The sequence below is a fragment of the Mastigoproctus giganteus genome, chromosome 14, assembly GCF_048544385.1.
Source record: "Mastigoproctus giganteus isolate SK-2022 chromosome 14, ASM4854438v1, whole genome shotgun sequence".
NCBI classification, from domain to species: domain Eukaryota; kingdom Metazoa; phylum Arthropoda; class Arachnida; order Uropygi; family Thelyphonidae; genus Mastigoproctus; species Mastigoproctus giganteus.
In genome coordinates this window covers 38,056,500-38,073,507 of record NC_143588.1, presented here as the reverse complement: position 1 = coordinate 38,073,507, position 17,008 = coordinate 38,056,500, and the positions used below count along the sequence as shown (strand labels likewise).

General features: G+C 40.9%; 1 protein-coding gene across 9 annotated transcripts in view; it reads right to left on the bottom strand.

Annotated features, from left to right (window-relative positions):
- The window catches only part of LOC150075069 (paired amphipathic helix protein Sin3a-like), a 718,000-nt gene that overhangs the window by 270,788 nt on the left and 430,204 nt on the right, over positions 1-17,008 (bottom strand). For all 9 annotated transcript variants that reach the window (XM_090389145.1, XM_090389146.1, XM_090389142.1 and 6 more), the window contains one exon: positions 14,785-14,903. In XM_090389145.1, the coding sequence (XP_090245271.1) occupies positions 14,785-14,903 (119 nt within the window). The remainder of the gene's footprint in view (positions 1-14,784; positions 14,904-17,008) is intronic.

The window sequence follows — 17,008 nt, the reverse complement described above, 5'->3', positions numbered from 1 at the left end:
GGTTCTCCGAATGGTTCACGAGCAATGGTTTGACCTTGCAGTCACCCAAAGCATTGGCACAAAAGAGCAATGTAAGCCAGTCTTTCATTGGCTTATGGCCAAGCAAAGTGGTCTCCTCCTTCATGATATATGTTCTGCGTGGCATGCTCTTCCAGAAAAGGCTAGTTTCATCGCAGTTGTGAAAGAAAGACAGTGCTGTGAAAGAAAGCCTCCATCCTTAATTATTTTCTTAAATTTCTCATGATGTTGCCCAGCAGCATCCCTATCTACACTGGCAGGCTCACCATGTCTCACAACACTGTGTAATCCAGTCCTTTTCCTAAATCCAGTAAACCACTCCTTGGTGCCAAAAGACTCCTTCACAGAACCAGTACTTGTACTAGGAGCCTTAGTGCCAAGCTCCTCAAACAACTGTTTGGCCTTTCACAAATAATTGCCTCACTGACACTACTATCACCTGCCATTTGTTTTTCATTAATACACACTAATAGAAGAGGTTCCATCTTTTCCGTGATATTACAACGTAAACTGCTTAATCTTGAGATTCCCTTCGCGACCTGTGCACTTTTTATTTCTTCCTTGTTTTTTAAAATTGTACTGATTGTTGATTTAGCCATACCATATTCAGCACTTAGATCGCTTACACTTTTTCCACTTTCTCGCTTGGAAATTATTTCTTTCTTAATGTAAAGTTAATTAGCTTTCTCACTCTATTTTGCAGGTCATGGCTAAAATTATGAAGCAGAATACTGTTATTAAAAAAAATATTTTCACTGCTAAAGGGCAAATAAGCAGATAAATGAACTAAACTAATAACTGAATCTTACAAACGATAACAAAGATGATAACTGACGCTCTAATCAACACATCATGTATACGTGCGTGCTATGTTAGCCGACAGTATTCCTACGTGTTCGTTGTATCATCCTGATTTTATTGATAAAAACTGTTCATTGTAGCATACCTGACTGTATATAAAAAAAAAAAAAGCTTTTAAATATCGGCTGCAAACAGATGTAAGTACAGAAAAAAAAGTAAGAGAAGATCGTAGTAAGAGAAAAGAAGTTTGTTTCCGTTTTGTACTGCATTCGTTGAGTTTTGAGCAACAAGAAAAGGAGTTAAGTGTTGCATCAAGTGTTTTTGGCAGCAGATAAATGAACTAAACTAATAACTGAATCTTACAAACGATAACAAAGATGATAACTGACGCTCTAATCAACACATCATGCAATACGTGCGTGCTATGTTAGCCGACAGTATTCCTCCGTGTTCGTTGTATCATCCTGATTTTATTGATAAAAACTGTTCATTGTAGCATACCTGACTGTATATATATATATAAAAAAAAAAAGCTTTTAAATATCGGCTGCAAATAGATGTAAGTACAGAAAAAAAAGTAAGAGAAGATCGTAGTAAGAGAAAAGAAGTTTGTTTCCGTTTTGTACTGCATTCGTTGAGTTTTGAGCAACAAGAAAAGGAGTTAAGTGTTGCATCGAGTGTTTTTGGCAAAAAAATTAATTCCAGTCATCAAACACTCCCCCCCCCCCAAATAGTGTTTACTACTATATATTTAAAATATACTTGACAACTAAAAAGGAAAAAATACATAATATATATATATATATATATATATATATATATATATCCTCAGCAGTAGCTTTCTTGTACTGCGGGGCATCTTAAGTACCAGCAGGTTTACGGTTTAAATCACGTGTTCTATTCTCCTATGTACTGGGACCGGAAGTGGCTCGGTAGCGCAAAATACAAAATCGTTCATCCCTTCTGAGGATCGTAGCCTCAAAGAGGAAATGAATCCACAAGCCTTTGTCTCTATTAATGTTCTCTGTTGAATTAATCTGCAAACTCTGATGCACCGAATTCGAGTTAAAACAGCACCTATTCTGAATCAAGCCAAAAAAGCCCCCGCTAATCTTAGTGTGAAACAGAAATTAGCACTTAGGAGCCTCAAACGAGATGAAAGTATTGTGGTCTTACCAGCGGACAAAGGCAGACTATTGTGGTCCTTGATAAAGAAGCATATCTAAGTAAAGTGTTAGATTTATTGAATGATCAAACAACTTATAAAGTTATTCAGAAAAGCCCATTGATGAATTTCGAACATCAGGTAAATAGAATGATTCAGAGTTGACTAAAGTCCAACAAAATTTCTAAAGAACAGTATTGGACATTGCATGCTACAGGGAGCCAGACACCGAGATTTTATGGCTTACCAAAAATACATAAAGTGGGTATGCCACTTAGACCTATAGTTTCATTCATTGGCAGTCCCACATATGCCTTGTTTGGTTTCCTGGCCAAAATACTGTCTCCATTAATAGTAACTTCCGAATTCAGCGTCAAAGATAGTAAAGATTTTGTGTGCTTCATAAGAAGTCAGCACATAGAAGAAAATGATGCTATAATATCTTTCAATGTGACATCGCTTTTTACGTGCATTCCTATCGACCATGGGGTACTTTGTGCCCACATGGCCTTACAGAATGATACCACCTTGAGTAGCAGAACACAATTAAACTTAGAAGATATTTGTAAAGGTATAGAACTATGCCTCTCAAGCACCACCATGATTTTTGGTAATATTGTGTATAAGCAGGTTAACTATTGTGTATAAGCAGATTAGCTATAATCGTGCTAATGGGGGGAGCCATGGCTCCCCCCATTAGCACGATTATAGCTAATCTAACTATGGAGGAGCTCGAGGCTAGAATATTTAATGGTCGAGATCTCCCTATGTGCCCATGGAAGAGATATGTCGATGATTCATTCCCAATTATTCAAAAGGGGAGTGAAAATGAAGTGTTGAATTTTTTAAATGGCTTCTTCCCATTCATACAATTTACCACGGAGGTAGAGGAAGAAGGATTTTTGCCATTCCTAAATGTATTGGTCTGTAGAGAAGGCCAACAACTAAAAACTAAAGTTTATAGGAAACCGATGTGTAAAGGCCAGTACTCACATTATAATTCTGCCCAGACCAATCATCATAGGAACAGTGTGGTCAGAACATTAACAGATAGGGCAAAATCGCATTGTAGTACCTCTGAGGATAGGAAAGAAGAATATGAATGCGTCACGGCGGAACTTACAAAGTGTGGCTACCCCCCAGAGGATTATGCAAAAGTATATTGGAGAAAATCAGAGAAGAGGCGAGCCCTTCACTCCAATAGCCACTGCATACATACCCTACTACCCTACTATCTGAGGGCTTAACTGAGAATATATAACTAGGGTACTAAGAAACTACCAGAAGCGTTGTGTGCAGATTCCAGGCCGGAAGCTGCACACAATCGTGTCACACGTAAAACACCCCATTCAAAAAGAGAATGCTAGTAGAGTCGTTTATAGTATTAAATGCCCGGATTGTGGGGAATGTTATGTAGGGGAAACAAAGCGCTGTCTCGAAGAACGTCTGGGGGAGCACACAAGGGCAATAAGAAATGCAGATTACGGAAAGTCCACCGTTGCCGAACATTTTTGGGAGAAGCAACACCAGATCTCCCCGGACGAAGCTATCATCACTGATCGGGCGCATAGGTTCTGGGACCGCAAGTGGCTCGAGAGTTTGCGGATTAATTCAACAGAGAACATTAATAGAGACTAAGGTTTGAGGATTCATCCTCTCTTTGAGGCTACGATTCCTCAGAAGGGATGAACGATTTCGTATGAAGTGCTCCTGAGCCGCTTCCAGTCCCAGTACATAGGAGAATAGAACACGCGGGGATAAACACGTGATTTAGACCGTAAACCTGCTGGTACTTAAGATGCACCGCAGTTAGTTAGTTGAGTTTTATTGGCGCATCAGCAACTTAGGCTATAATGCGCCAAAACTTTGTCAAAAAAATTAGTAAAACATTCAGTGACCTAATGAATTAGGTCACTAAGTCAGAGTATAAAACAATTATAAACTGTAAAAGACAAATATCTGTAAACAAGTAACAATAGTAAATCTTAAAATAATAAGATTTTTTTAAATATGAGTAAAAAGCTTTACTGTTTTTAGGAAACTAAAAATAGCAGACACATGGTCATTGTCGGATATATGGCTCAGTCAGATGGTTAAAAGCGGTAAAACGAGCATTTCTAAAATTGGTACAGTCACATAAAATATGTTTAACGGATAAAATGGTGTCGCACTGCTCGTACATAGGAGGGTCATCAGCCCTCAGCAAAAAGGAGTGTGTAACATGACAGTGTCCTATGCGGAGCCGAGCAAGAACAACTTCCTCTTTGCGATCCTTGCGTAAGCTGGACCGCCAAGGATGGATCAGAGGCTTAATTTGACATAGTTTGTTTGTAGTCATCAGTCGATGCCACGAATCTTGCCACTGAGATTGTAGGTTACTACGGATCACTTGCCTGTAGTCTGTATAGGGGACTAACAGGTCAAGATTATCCGTCAGGGCTGCCGATTTGGCTGCAGTGTCAGCCAAATCATTTCCTCTAATCCCGATGTGACTGGGGATCCAGCAGAAGCGGATATCGAATCCACTTACATAGAGGCTGTATATTATCTGCTGGATTCGGGACAGGGTTGGATGATTAGTGTGTGACATCGCTGATAAAGCCTGTAGTGCACTCATTGAGTCGGCATATATAATACACCGTTGGTAACGGTGTTTTCTTATGTGATCTAGAGCTAACTCTATGGCATGCAGCTCTGCAGTGTAAATGATGCAGTCAAGGGGTATCTGCTCTGATATGGTATTATTTGGAAAGACAGCAGCAGATCCCACATACGATTCTGACTTTGAGCCGTCTGTGTAAACTGGCAAGAAGTCAGCATGTTCTGCACGGTGTTGTGAATAGAGCTGAAGGTAGACAGAAATTGGAGTATTCGACTTCGTCGCAATCTTGAGCGAGAAGTCACATGCTGGTGTTTGTGCATGCCAGGGTGGAAGGGGCTCCTTTGGTGATCGAGCGACCTTATCTACCGAGATGTTAAATTCATTGAGTAGCTCTTGAACACGAATGCCGAATGGGCGATTGGCGGTCCGTCGTGTGTTGTAGAGATTTTCCCATCGTGGCTCAAAAACGGATGTCCACGTGGGATGGTCTGGCAGGGACTTCAGCTTGAAGGTATATTGTAGAGACAACTGCATTCGTCGAAGCCACAAGGATGGTTCATTTGCTTCGACATACAGACTTTGGACAGGTGATGTTCTGAATGCACCGGTAGCAATACGAATGACTTGATGATGGATGGGGTCAAGCCAACGAACAGCGCTATTTCATAATATAATTTTGAGTGTACAAGTGCACAGTATAGACGAAGGAGAGTGCATCGGTCTGCACCCCAAGAGGTAGAAGAGAGAGAGCGGAGGATGTTAAGCCCTCTCGTGAACTTTGTGCGAAGCTGACGAATGTGTTAAACAAATGTCAGCTTTTTGTCAAAAATGAGTCCCAGGAATTTCGCCTCTGATACAATTGGAATGGTGCTTTGTCCAAGTCGTAATTCAGGCTCAGGGTGGAGGTTACGTTTGCGACAAAAATGTACGCAGACGGTCTTCTCCGGTGAGAACTTGAAACCATTGGCCGTGGCCCAGGAGTTAAGACGGTCAATAGCTTGTTGTAGTTGTCTCTCAATAACCCTCATATTGCATGATTGAGAGAATATGCTGAAGTCATCGACGTAGAGTGCACTGTTTATAGTTGGAGGAAGTTGTTCAGAAATAGAATTTATTTTAATGGCAAAAAGCGTGACACTTAAGACAGATCCTTGTGGTACCCCCTCCTCTTGGCAAAAGGGTCGCGAAAGGGAGGATCCTACACGAACTTGGAAATAACGGCAGGATAAAAAATTTTTAATAAAAATTGGAAGGTGGCCTCTTAGACCAATGTCTTGTAAAGGTCTTTTAAAATACCAAATCTCCAAGTTGTGTCGTACGCTTTTTCCATGTCAAAGAAGATGGACACCAAATGTTCTCTTTTTAGGAAAGCATCTCGGATAGATGTTTCCAGTCTAATTAAGTGCTCCAGTGTGGACCTGTTTCTTCGGAAGCCGCACTGAAAGTGGGAGAGAAGGTCGTTCGATTCTAAATACCATAAGAGACGGGCATTGACCATTCTCTCCAATATTTTGCACAGACAGCTGGTCAGAGCAATGCGACGATAGTTTTTTGGACATATAGGTTCCTTTCCTGGCTTAGCAAAAGCAAGAATAGTTGCCTTGCGCCAGGTATCCGGAAAATGCTCTTCAAGGAAGATTCTGTTGTACAGGAAGAGCACACGGTCCATGGATTCTGGTGAAAGATGTTTGATCATTTCATAATGGATGTTGTCTGGTCCAGCAGCTGTAGCCTTTGTACAGGCGAGTGCTGTTTTCAGCTCATTGATATTAAATGGCCCATTGTATGGGTGGGAACCCTTCAATGTGAATTTAAGGGCCTGTTTTTCAATGTTGTGCTTTAAGACCAGAAACTCTGGGGAGTAAGATGATGTTGCAGAGATGTTAGAAAAAGTTTCCCCAAGAGCATTGGCTATTGCAGTAGAGTCTGCAATAGTACATCCATTATATTCAAGGACCGATGAGGGGTGTGCTGTGTATTTTCCCTTCATTTTCCGGATTTTTTCCCAGACCACCTTAGTACTGGTCGTCCGGGTAATGGATGATGTGAAATGGATCCACGATTCCCTTTGACTCTGACGGCGGATGTAGCGTGCTTTGGCTCGGGCATGTTTAAAGGCTAATAGGTTGACTGTGGTAGGATATCTTCGAAATAGCCCCCAAGCCTTGTTTTGAGCCTTTTTAGCTGCTGTGCATTCTGGATTCCATCCAGAAAAAATTTGGAAATGGAGGAAACTGAGTGGATGTTTTTGGAATTGTAGTTGCAGCTGCATGGACAATATTTTCTGTTATGTACGTAACTGCATCATTGATAGGCTCCTGACTGACTGTAGAGTTGTCAAATTTTGCCAGGTGTTGAAAGGCACTCCAGTCAGCTTGATCAAACTTCCACCGCGGTAACCTGACAAGAAGACAAGGTCTCCCAGTAATTAAGGTGGTTATCACGGGGAAGTGATCACTTCCATACAGGTTCCCTTCTACCTCCCAGGTAAGTGACGAGAGAAGAGAAGGCGAGCCGATAGAAAGATCAATGGCAGAAAACGTACGGGTAGGCATGTGGAAAAAGGTGTTTGTTCCCACATTAAGAAGGCAAAGGTCATTGTCAATGAGCATACGCTCTATGACTCGTCCCCTTCTATTAATGCTAGCACTACCCCACAGGGTGTTATGTCCATTAAAGTCCCCAAGAAGTAAGAAAGGGGGAGACAACTGCATTACGAGATCATCAAGGTCTTTCTGGCAGATGTCAGTACCAGGTGGCAAATATATAGAGCAAACTGTTAGTAAAAACCCCACTGTTATTTGAGTTGCTACTTCCTCTATGCTGGTAGTAAGTCGCAAATGCTGAAAAGGGGTATGGTTACCCACAAGGATTGCGACTCCTCCATGCGCTGGGCCATCTCCAATTCTATCCTTGCGAATGATAGTAACGTTGTGCATCCTGGGGTCATCATTTACCCTTAGGTAAGTCTCCTGTATACAAAAGCAAGATGGTTTGTGCTTTTGCAGGAGTGCCTTGATGTCTTCTGCATTTTGGCGGAATCCACAACAATTCCACTGTAGGAATTTAGCCATTATTTTGGCTTGGTGGTTCCTTCAGGCGGCTTCCAAGGTGCTGAGGGCTTAATTTTATCAGTCTTGGGTTTATCGTTTTTGGGGAAGAATGGACGCTGTCCCGTGTCCATTTCTTCCTCCGCAAAGAGTTCCAAGACTGAATCTTTGGGTACCTCCTTCTGCTCGACATCAATGTTTTTTTGGGTACTAGGGGGTACTTCACCTTTCTTATTCTTTCCTTTCGCAATTTCTTTTGTTACTTGTGGAGCATTAGGAGGTACCGATATAGGAGTGGCAGCTGATTGGTGGTCTTTCTGTGCAGGTTTTTGGGAGCTTAAAAGATAACGTGCGATGGGAGTAAATGATTCTTTTGGAGGGATGGACATGTCCGCCTGAGTTCCAATGGAACATCTCCCTGCTACCTTCTGGGCGTAGGTAGGTTTGTTGATGTTGAGAGGTTTAACCGCTTTCCTTGCCTCTTGGTACGATATGTTTAGCTCTGCCTTCAGCCGATGAATTTCTTTTTCTTCTTTCCAACTCTGGCATGCTCGTGAGTAGGCCGGATGTTCTCCCTCACAATTAATGCAGGTGGGTTTTGCGGCTGAACATGCTGTTGTTTCGTGGTCCTTTGCACCACATCGAGCGCATGCAAGGACTCCACGGCAGGCCGTTTGAGAATGTCCATATTTCTGGCATTTAAAACACCGTAAAGGATTTGGAACATATGGACGTACTGGACAGTTGATGTTTCCAGCTTTAATCTCATCAGGAGGTTTGGGCGAGTTAAAAGTCAGGATAATGCTCCTGGTTTTAACAAGTTTCCCATCCCTACACGCACTAATTCTTTTCACAGCAATAACTCCCTGTGGTTTCAATTCTAAGCAGATTTCCTCCTCGGTTATGTCGAGAAGGTCCCATTCCGAAATGACACCTCTCGATGAATTGAGTGTTCTATGTGGTGTCACGGTTATGGGTACTCCTCCGATTGATGTTGCACGGAGTAGCTGCTCAGACTGCCTGTCAGTTTTGGTTTCAATTAAGAGGTCTCCAGAACGGAGCCTCTTAACTGATTTGGGTGACCCTGCTAACCCATCTAACCCTTTCTGTATCAAGAAGGGAGACATTTTGCCAATCGGTTTTTCAGTGGTGGAATGAATAATTAAAAATTTTGGAACAGGCCCTGATGATATTTCTGTTCGCTGCCCCTTTGTAGCAATAATGCTATCAGTATCATTTTCTATAGTTTCAGATAGGGACCGGGTTGGGGCCCCTGAAGAAGTAAGTTTATCAGGATTCATGGAGCTTTTTAAATTGTTCAGTGCCTGGGCTCCCCAGCCACCACGGAGCCCAAAGGGACGCCCACTACCCGGCATGCAATAAATGCGCTCGGGAGTGGGACGCCAGGGCTACCCAGACACTATACCCGCACCGCCGCCAGCCTGAATCCTGTCCCTCGGACCATGAGGGTAGGGGCGTGGCATTGACACGGTTGACCCTCGCAGGCGAGCCTACTAGCCGATTGATCCTAGCCGGGCCTTCCAGGACCACCCGTCTTGTCGAAGCAGGGGCCAAAGTGGTGTATTGAAGCTGGGCCCCTCAACCACCAGGATCCCCCTTTCCGAATTTCCACGGGTCGCAGCGCACGGCAAACACGCCGGATTCCATTGATGTAAGCCTGGAACCTGGGCTGTGGGCGTTGGATCCCAGTGATGCTAGTCTGGAAGTCCAGCAGCGTCACTGGGAGGTCCCCTCACCATGTACAGGTGCCCACGTCGAGGGGTGCACCGCAGTACAAGGAAGCTACCGCTGAGGAAGAGGGCAGGAGCCTTCAAAAGCTACGGTCGGTTTTATCGCTTTTAACCCGGTATTTTAATGTATTTTATCCTTTTAGTTGTCAAGTTATTTTAAATATATAGTAGTAAACAGTTTTCAAATTTCCAGTTTCCGTGTTTTATTTTATTATTGGTTGGTGGGAAACATTTAAAATCACAATATTCTTAGAATTTGACTCCAGCAGTTTACCTTTTGTCCCCCCCAGCCATGAAAGGAATGTGATACAGGACATCCAGGCTGCAGTGACCGACCAGCTGAAAGCGGTACCAGAAGAGGAGTTCCAGAAGTGTTTTAAAAACTTATAAAAAAGGTGTAAACAGTGTGTACACATTATACTTGTTCATTAAGTGATGGAGCATTAGCATTAGCATTAGTAGAGGCATTTGATGCAAGAAAGCAAGCTTATGCAGCATCAGCCAAAAAAAAAAAAAAAAACCCACTTCCACTTCACCCCTCTGTTCGTTCAAAATACCTGTCCAGCTGAGCCTTAAACTTAATTAGGCTATCAACCTCCACCACAAGGGATGGAAGTCTGTTCCACCAACCAACCACCCGCTGGCTAAAGGCAAATTTCTGCACGTCTATCCTACATCTGTCTTTCCTCAATTTGAATTTATGCCCTCTCAGGTGATTTTTCTGAGCTAGAGGAAGAATCCCATCAGCATTGAGCATGCTTAAACCATTCAAGGCTTTATACACCTCTATCAGATCACCTCGCTGGTGCCTAGTCTCCAGACACTGTAATTTGCAAAACTTAAGCCTTTCTTCGTAAGAGCACCCCTTTGTTCCATTCACTAATCTTGTTGCCCTTCTCTGTACTCGTTCCAGCAGCTCTACATCCTTCTTGAAATGAGGCCTCCAGACCTGTATACAGTACTCTAGGTGTGGCCTGACCATCGCCTTATACAATGGAATAATCACCTCCTTATCCCTGCTGGAAAAATTCCTGTATATCATTGACAATACTCCATGAGCTACTCTTGCAGCCCGTCTGCACTGCTCAGAGAACTTCATATCTGCCTGCACAACCACCCCCAAGTCCCTTTCATTCTCTACCACTGTCAGTGTACTACCACAGAGTTGATACGTTGCTCTGGGGTTGCTGTTTCCCACGTGTAGTACTTTACATTTGTCAATGTTAAACTTCATTTGCCACCTCTCAGCCCATCTGCTCAACCTTTCCAGATCCTGTTGCAGCAGCATAGTGTCAGTAGTGTCCTTGACAACCCATCCGATGTCCTTGACAACGGAGGTGATTACTTCGAAAATATATAACCTTACTTTGCCGTTAGTGTTATTCCCTTTTTTTCTGGTAGCATCCATCTCGTTATTTATTTGGCACACTGTGAAGCATGTCATACACAAAGCGCGCTACGATAAATAGTTACAGATCTGGAAAAGTAACACCAATAATAAACTTTACTATAAAAAACAAGATTTAAAGCTGACTTTCTGGCTTGTGATGAAACAGACGAGAGGAACTGGTATTGGCAAGACTCAGAATTGGACGCGCTCATCATACTCATCTCTTCCTATTAGTGGGAGAAAATCCACCGCAGTGCTGATACAGTCAAAGACAACTTATGGTCCATTATTTTCTGGATGATTGTCCCTTACATTCAACCATCCAGTCAAACCTTTCAGTCACTCTGCACGTTGAATATTTCACTCATTTTATAGGAAATAAAGAAGGAAATATAGACAAAATTTTAATATATTTAAAATGTATTGGGCTGTAGAGGAGGATATAATTTTACATTTATAACGATATGTTGCTGATACAAGAGCTACGAACAGACACAATAGCCCTTGTATCTAGGGCTAGCCCTTGTATCTAGCCCTTGTATCTAGGGCTAGGTTTAAAGATACAAGGGCTAGCCACAGTAGCCCTTGTATCTTTAAACCCAATACCAACAATAACCACTGCTTATTTATATTTACCCTCATCTTTTGTAGTAAATAAAGTCATAGAAATTTTTCATCTGACCTCTTTTACTGAATCATGAAGAATTTACATTATCTTGTTTGCATTACGATTTTTCAATCAGAGAAAAGGCTTTTCGTTGTCAATACATTTCTGCAATTAAAAAAACTATATAAATTTTTGGCTAAGGTAAAGAAAGCCTGCACGAGAAGCACTCAAAAATTCGATAAAATTTACTGGTAAAAGTATTTTGCCATAACAGCATTTGTATTATTGCTCGCTTGGTAAACAGACGGTAGGTGTTATCGGTCTGGAGTAAAACTTCAATCCCACGGGAGCTTGAAACCCTCCCGAAGTGGGGAGTAACCTGACCTTTTTTCTTTAGAATCACTAACTGAATTACGTAGAGAGTTATATTGGAAGTTCTGGCATGGTAAAAAATGTTTGTAACATAGTTTCACCAGTAAACTTTTTCAAAAATTACCATTAGCATTAGTAGAGGCATATAATGCAAGAAAGCAAGCTTATGCAGCATCAGCCAAAAAAAAATTGCTGTGCTTTTCGTGTGGGTTTTCCTTTGCCTTTCCTGCACCTTAATAAACAATTTATCCACTAGTCCACCAGTGATTCTAAAGAAAAAAGGTCAGGTTACCCCTTCCACTTCGGGAGGGGTTCAATCTCCCACGGGATTCAATTTCTACTCCTGACCGATAACACCCACCGTCTGTTTACCGAGCGAGCAACAATACAAATGATGTTACGGCATAATACTTTTACCAGTAAATACCATCAAACTTCTGTGTGCTTCTCATGCAGGCTTTCTTTACCTTCGCCAAATTTTTTATAAATGTATTCTTTGTGGTTAATATACTGGATGGCACCACAAAATGAATAACTTTGAACTACTCTTTCCTTCCAAAAATAAATAAAAGATGAATGATAAATAATATAAAGTTGACATGACTTTTGGATGAACCACTTGGCAGTTAATATTATGTTCGTGTAATTCAATATTGTACTAAGGAAAGTTAGACACAATGAAAATTCTGAGATAATTTCAAAACTTAAGGTAAATTAAAGTTTATTGTCTGCATTGGTATTATTCCATCAATGTTGCCTACTCACTTCACCAAACACAACCTCTTGGTTTTCATTATAGGAGGGTATTTTCCCCCTTCTATAAGGAAATTAAATTTGTTAAGAACTCCAATATGAGAAAAATAAGTAATTAGCACATACCAATCAGACTTAAAGACTGCCCACTAACTAAATTACAAGTTAATTCCTACTGTGTAGGAAACATTTAAAAATCTAGTAAAAGAAAATAAAGTCAATGATTGACAGACTGCATTATATCCATGAAAAGCCCAAATTTCATCTCATAGAATTCTTTAAAGCAGACAGTCTGCGCATGCATTTATAGTAAACTATTAGATCAGCACAAGAAAAGATGTAAACGTTGATAACATTACTTGAATTTTAAATTATAAGGCTGCAAAAAAAAAAAAAAAAAGTACTCAGCTGGCCCCTGAGGCATCATTTTCAGGATTGTAACAAACAAGCTGCTGTCTCAACACGACACTAAAGATGGCTGGTTCCTCTACTTACATCTGGAAAGATAGCATTAACAATATTCTAGACACCATTTATCCCACTGAAGCTGCAGCTATGACTCAACAACAAGAAATAGTAGATGAAAATCACAACCACCATCCTGCCTCTGTGGAATCCCCCTACACTAACATTGAGATGGACTTGGCAATAAACAAAATGAAAGAAGGAAACCTGGATCTGCTGGCAGTGGATGTGGTTAAAAAATTTGCAGAATACTATCCTGTTACTCTCCTAAGCCTTCTGAATAGGTACCTGACAGAAGGCACCTTTCAAACATCCTGGAAAACGGATAACTTAATATCTACAAGAGATATGGCAACATGACTGGGACACCACAACAAAAGGGGCCATCACAAAACGATTCCTTCCATCTATAAGTTCAACTCACCCAGAACCTCCATCCTGGTTTTCACCTGGCCTCCATGTGACCTTTATCATCACCGGGCATGGATCCGTCCAACAAAAACTGACGGCCATGGGAATCGAGAATGATATGCATTGACACTGCAGCGAAGAGGAGTCCTGGAGGCGCCTCATGTATGAGTGCCTCAGTAACGACAACATTAGGCTTAAATTCCTCACCACAATACAGAGAAACACTCGCAATCAAGAATTCACTCCTCGAGGAAGATACCTATAAGGCATTAACCACCTATGTGCAGGAAACATTTGCATTTGGGTGAGCTAAGATTGCAGAACCCAGAGCCCAAGAACTAAACCAAACCGGCATGCGATAACTCTCCATCCCCCCCACCACAACACAGACATGACTATGCTAACCCAAATAGGGTAGGATTTATTGCAGGCACTATCCAAGGTGCGGGATGCTGGCACTCCTCAGAGTGCAGGATTTAAAAGTCATTGCAAACCCGAAATGGGTAGGATATACTGCTGCCACCGATATCTAGGTGCGGGATTGCTAGCACTGACCACAGTGCGGCATCCACAAGCACTATGCCTATGACTTTTAAACCCACACCCTTTCCTATACTTTGCCTAAACTAGGGTGGATTAATTCTCCTCTGTCAACCCACTCAAATTTATTCCCCCTTCAATCCTCTCTTCTTTTATGCCCCTCTCTCTTCTAGCTCTCTCTCTTTTTTTTTAATCTATTACCTTATTTATTTAATTTTATTTTATCGTTAATTTTATTATTTTTTTTATTATTATTTATTTATTTTTTTTTTTTTTTACTTGGTCTCCATCAGGAAGCTCAGGCAACCCTGGCAGAGGCCAGCCAGAGTATAATGGGCAGCCTGGCTCACCTCCCAGTGGTGGAGGTGGGAAACGTGGGGGTTCCCTTAAGGGCCCTGCGGCCAAGCAGCCAGAGACAGAACAATGGAACATAGCACTACTCTGTCACAAACCAGACACCACACTTTTTCTGCTTCTACAGAGATTCTGTAATTCTTCACAAAGTACCATGGCGCAGGTGTGGGAAACCATCGGTGGTGCCTTCCACAAAACAGTATGCTACTATGCCTTTACTAATCTGATTTCCATCACTCTGGAAATGAATCGGACCATTTATAGAGAGAAGGGTAACACGACGCCTTCCCTATCTTTTAGAAATACTGTTACATTTATATGAATATTCACTTCACAGAAATATTATTTTAATAATAGCATGATTCAAAGTAAATATGAAACCTAGGTAATGTGAAAGTTATGTCTGGTTTCTTAGGTTTCAACCATTCTATATCTTGATATTCTATGACTACAGGGCATATTAGTAGAGTAAAAAAATTTTGCATGCAGTTAATCAAAAACTTACCCTAAAAAAGGAGTAACCAGGTGAACAAGCTCAGTACGGGAAACAATCTCCTGATTATAAATGATAATTGTTCTAAGAAAGTTTTCGTATGCTTCATGGCTTTTAAGAGCTTTACGAACCTGCAGACAAAAGGAAAGGAAATGGATATAGATATTATAAATCGAAAATGTACTGTTATAAAACGATAACATTTAAGAAAATATGCAAAAAAAAAGTGATTACAGTCAGATAATTTTTAGCACATTCTTCAAAAACCCCATGCATACACTTGAGGCTCAACTGACCTAAAAGGAAAAGGGTTTCCTTTAATTTCCTTACTGAAAATTTGAGAAATCTCCATTAACTGTAATGAAAATAAGAAATATGCAACATTAAGCATGAATGCATCAACTGTGTTCTGACTGAAAAAGTTGCAGAAAACGATAGACTACAGCAAATTAATCTTGCACAATTTCTTTTTTAAAACACTGACACATGCACACTTTTTTTAAACTGAAAAATCCCTGAAACCTTTCAGATTATCATGCTATGCAAAAAACTAGGTTTGAAAATTCTCTACAACGTAGAACATTCCCATGTTGATCTCATTGATTTCCCATGGAGACTTTTTCTTTTTTTAAAGTTAGTTGGATCTGCATTTTATTGGACTAATGACTTATCAAAGGGTAAAGAACATGACTTTCAGAACATCAGCATTGTGTTTGATACAGAAGAGCGTATTTATCATAATATCTACCTGGATCAGTATATGATCTGGGAACAATGCCACAACGAATATTATCTTAGAACAGTCCCAATAATAAATTGGCAAATGCTGGTGCCAAGTAAAAACACGGTGAAAAGGGATGAGAAGATGTAATGAATTGTTTATTGAAAAATCTACTGCAGAAGTAACTTTATTTAAATTGGTTGTGCCCAAAGGTAAAAAAGAGCAAGCTACTAATAAAAGTGTTTTTTTTTTTTTTTTTTTCTTTTTTAAATCCACAATGCCGTTACACCACTCTTTATTATGTACTCCACGGAATACAATTTGAGGGAAACATTATCTGTTCACAGGCTCCAGTAGATATTGTAGCATATATTTCATGTTTCTTGGTGATTCCCTTCTACTTCTGACACACACACACACACACACACACACACACACACACACACACACACACACACACACACACACACACACACACACACACACACACACACACACACACACACACACTCTCACTCTCTCTCTCTCGCAGGGGAACTTGGAAATTTTTTTTTTTGGCTGGTGCAGCATAAGCCTCAGGCTTCCTTATACCATATGGCTAATAATAATAATAATAATTTCATGCCAGGGAAATGGAGAACATATTGTGCAAACAGGAGCAGGGTGTGTCTGCCAGGGGCAAAGGCTGATGACGTTGTAGAGCAGATATCATCTTTTAATGGCAAAAACAGTGGTACATGTTGGCACTAATGATATTAAGAGAAGATATTATAATGATATTACTCTTAAGATAGTAAGGTTAGGAGAATGGCAGAATTACTTACCAAGTACAAGTCAATGATGAAAAAAAGCCATGAGTCAGGGTTCAATTTGAAAGTGTCTGCATTTCTGCCCAGACACAATAGGAGGGAATATGTGATGAGAGCCTCATCGATCAATTCAGACCTGGAGAGATTGTGCAAGACTCAAAGGTGTAGATTTTTTCTCAGCCTGGTCTGTGCTTGTTAACAGGAGAGACTGCTTATACAGGAATGGAATACACTTAAAAAGAAATGGTGCAAGAATATTTAAATAGAAAATGTGCAAGAATGGCAATTTTCAGACCCACCTATCACTGCCTCGATAGTTGATGCTATTGAGGTAGTGTTAGGTGGGTCGGAAAACTGCCATTATGGGAATACACAGACTAATTCTATAAGGTAGGACCAACCGATGATGTCACGAACAGCAAATTCAAATAAAAGTGAAAGTGATTCTTGCACTACTTCTATTAGAAAGAGCAGCAGCCTGGAAAACAAGGCGCTGGGGATTCCAGAGACCGCTGGGAGTCATTGCAGAACAATACAAGGGCTGTGTTAGGGTAGCTAAAAATAGGAACAGGTGCATGTATACTTGCGTGTACACCAATGCTAGGAATACGGTAAATAAATTTGATGAATTTGAGGTGTTGGTGAAAACGACAAAGGCAGATATTGTTGGGATAACAGAGACGTGGTATAACACAGATATAAGGAA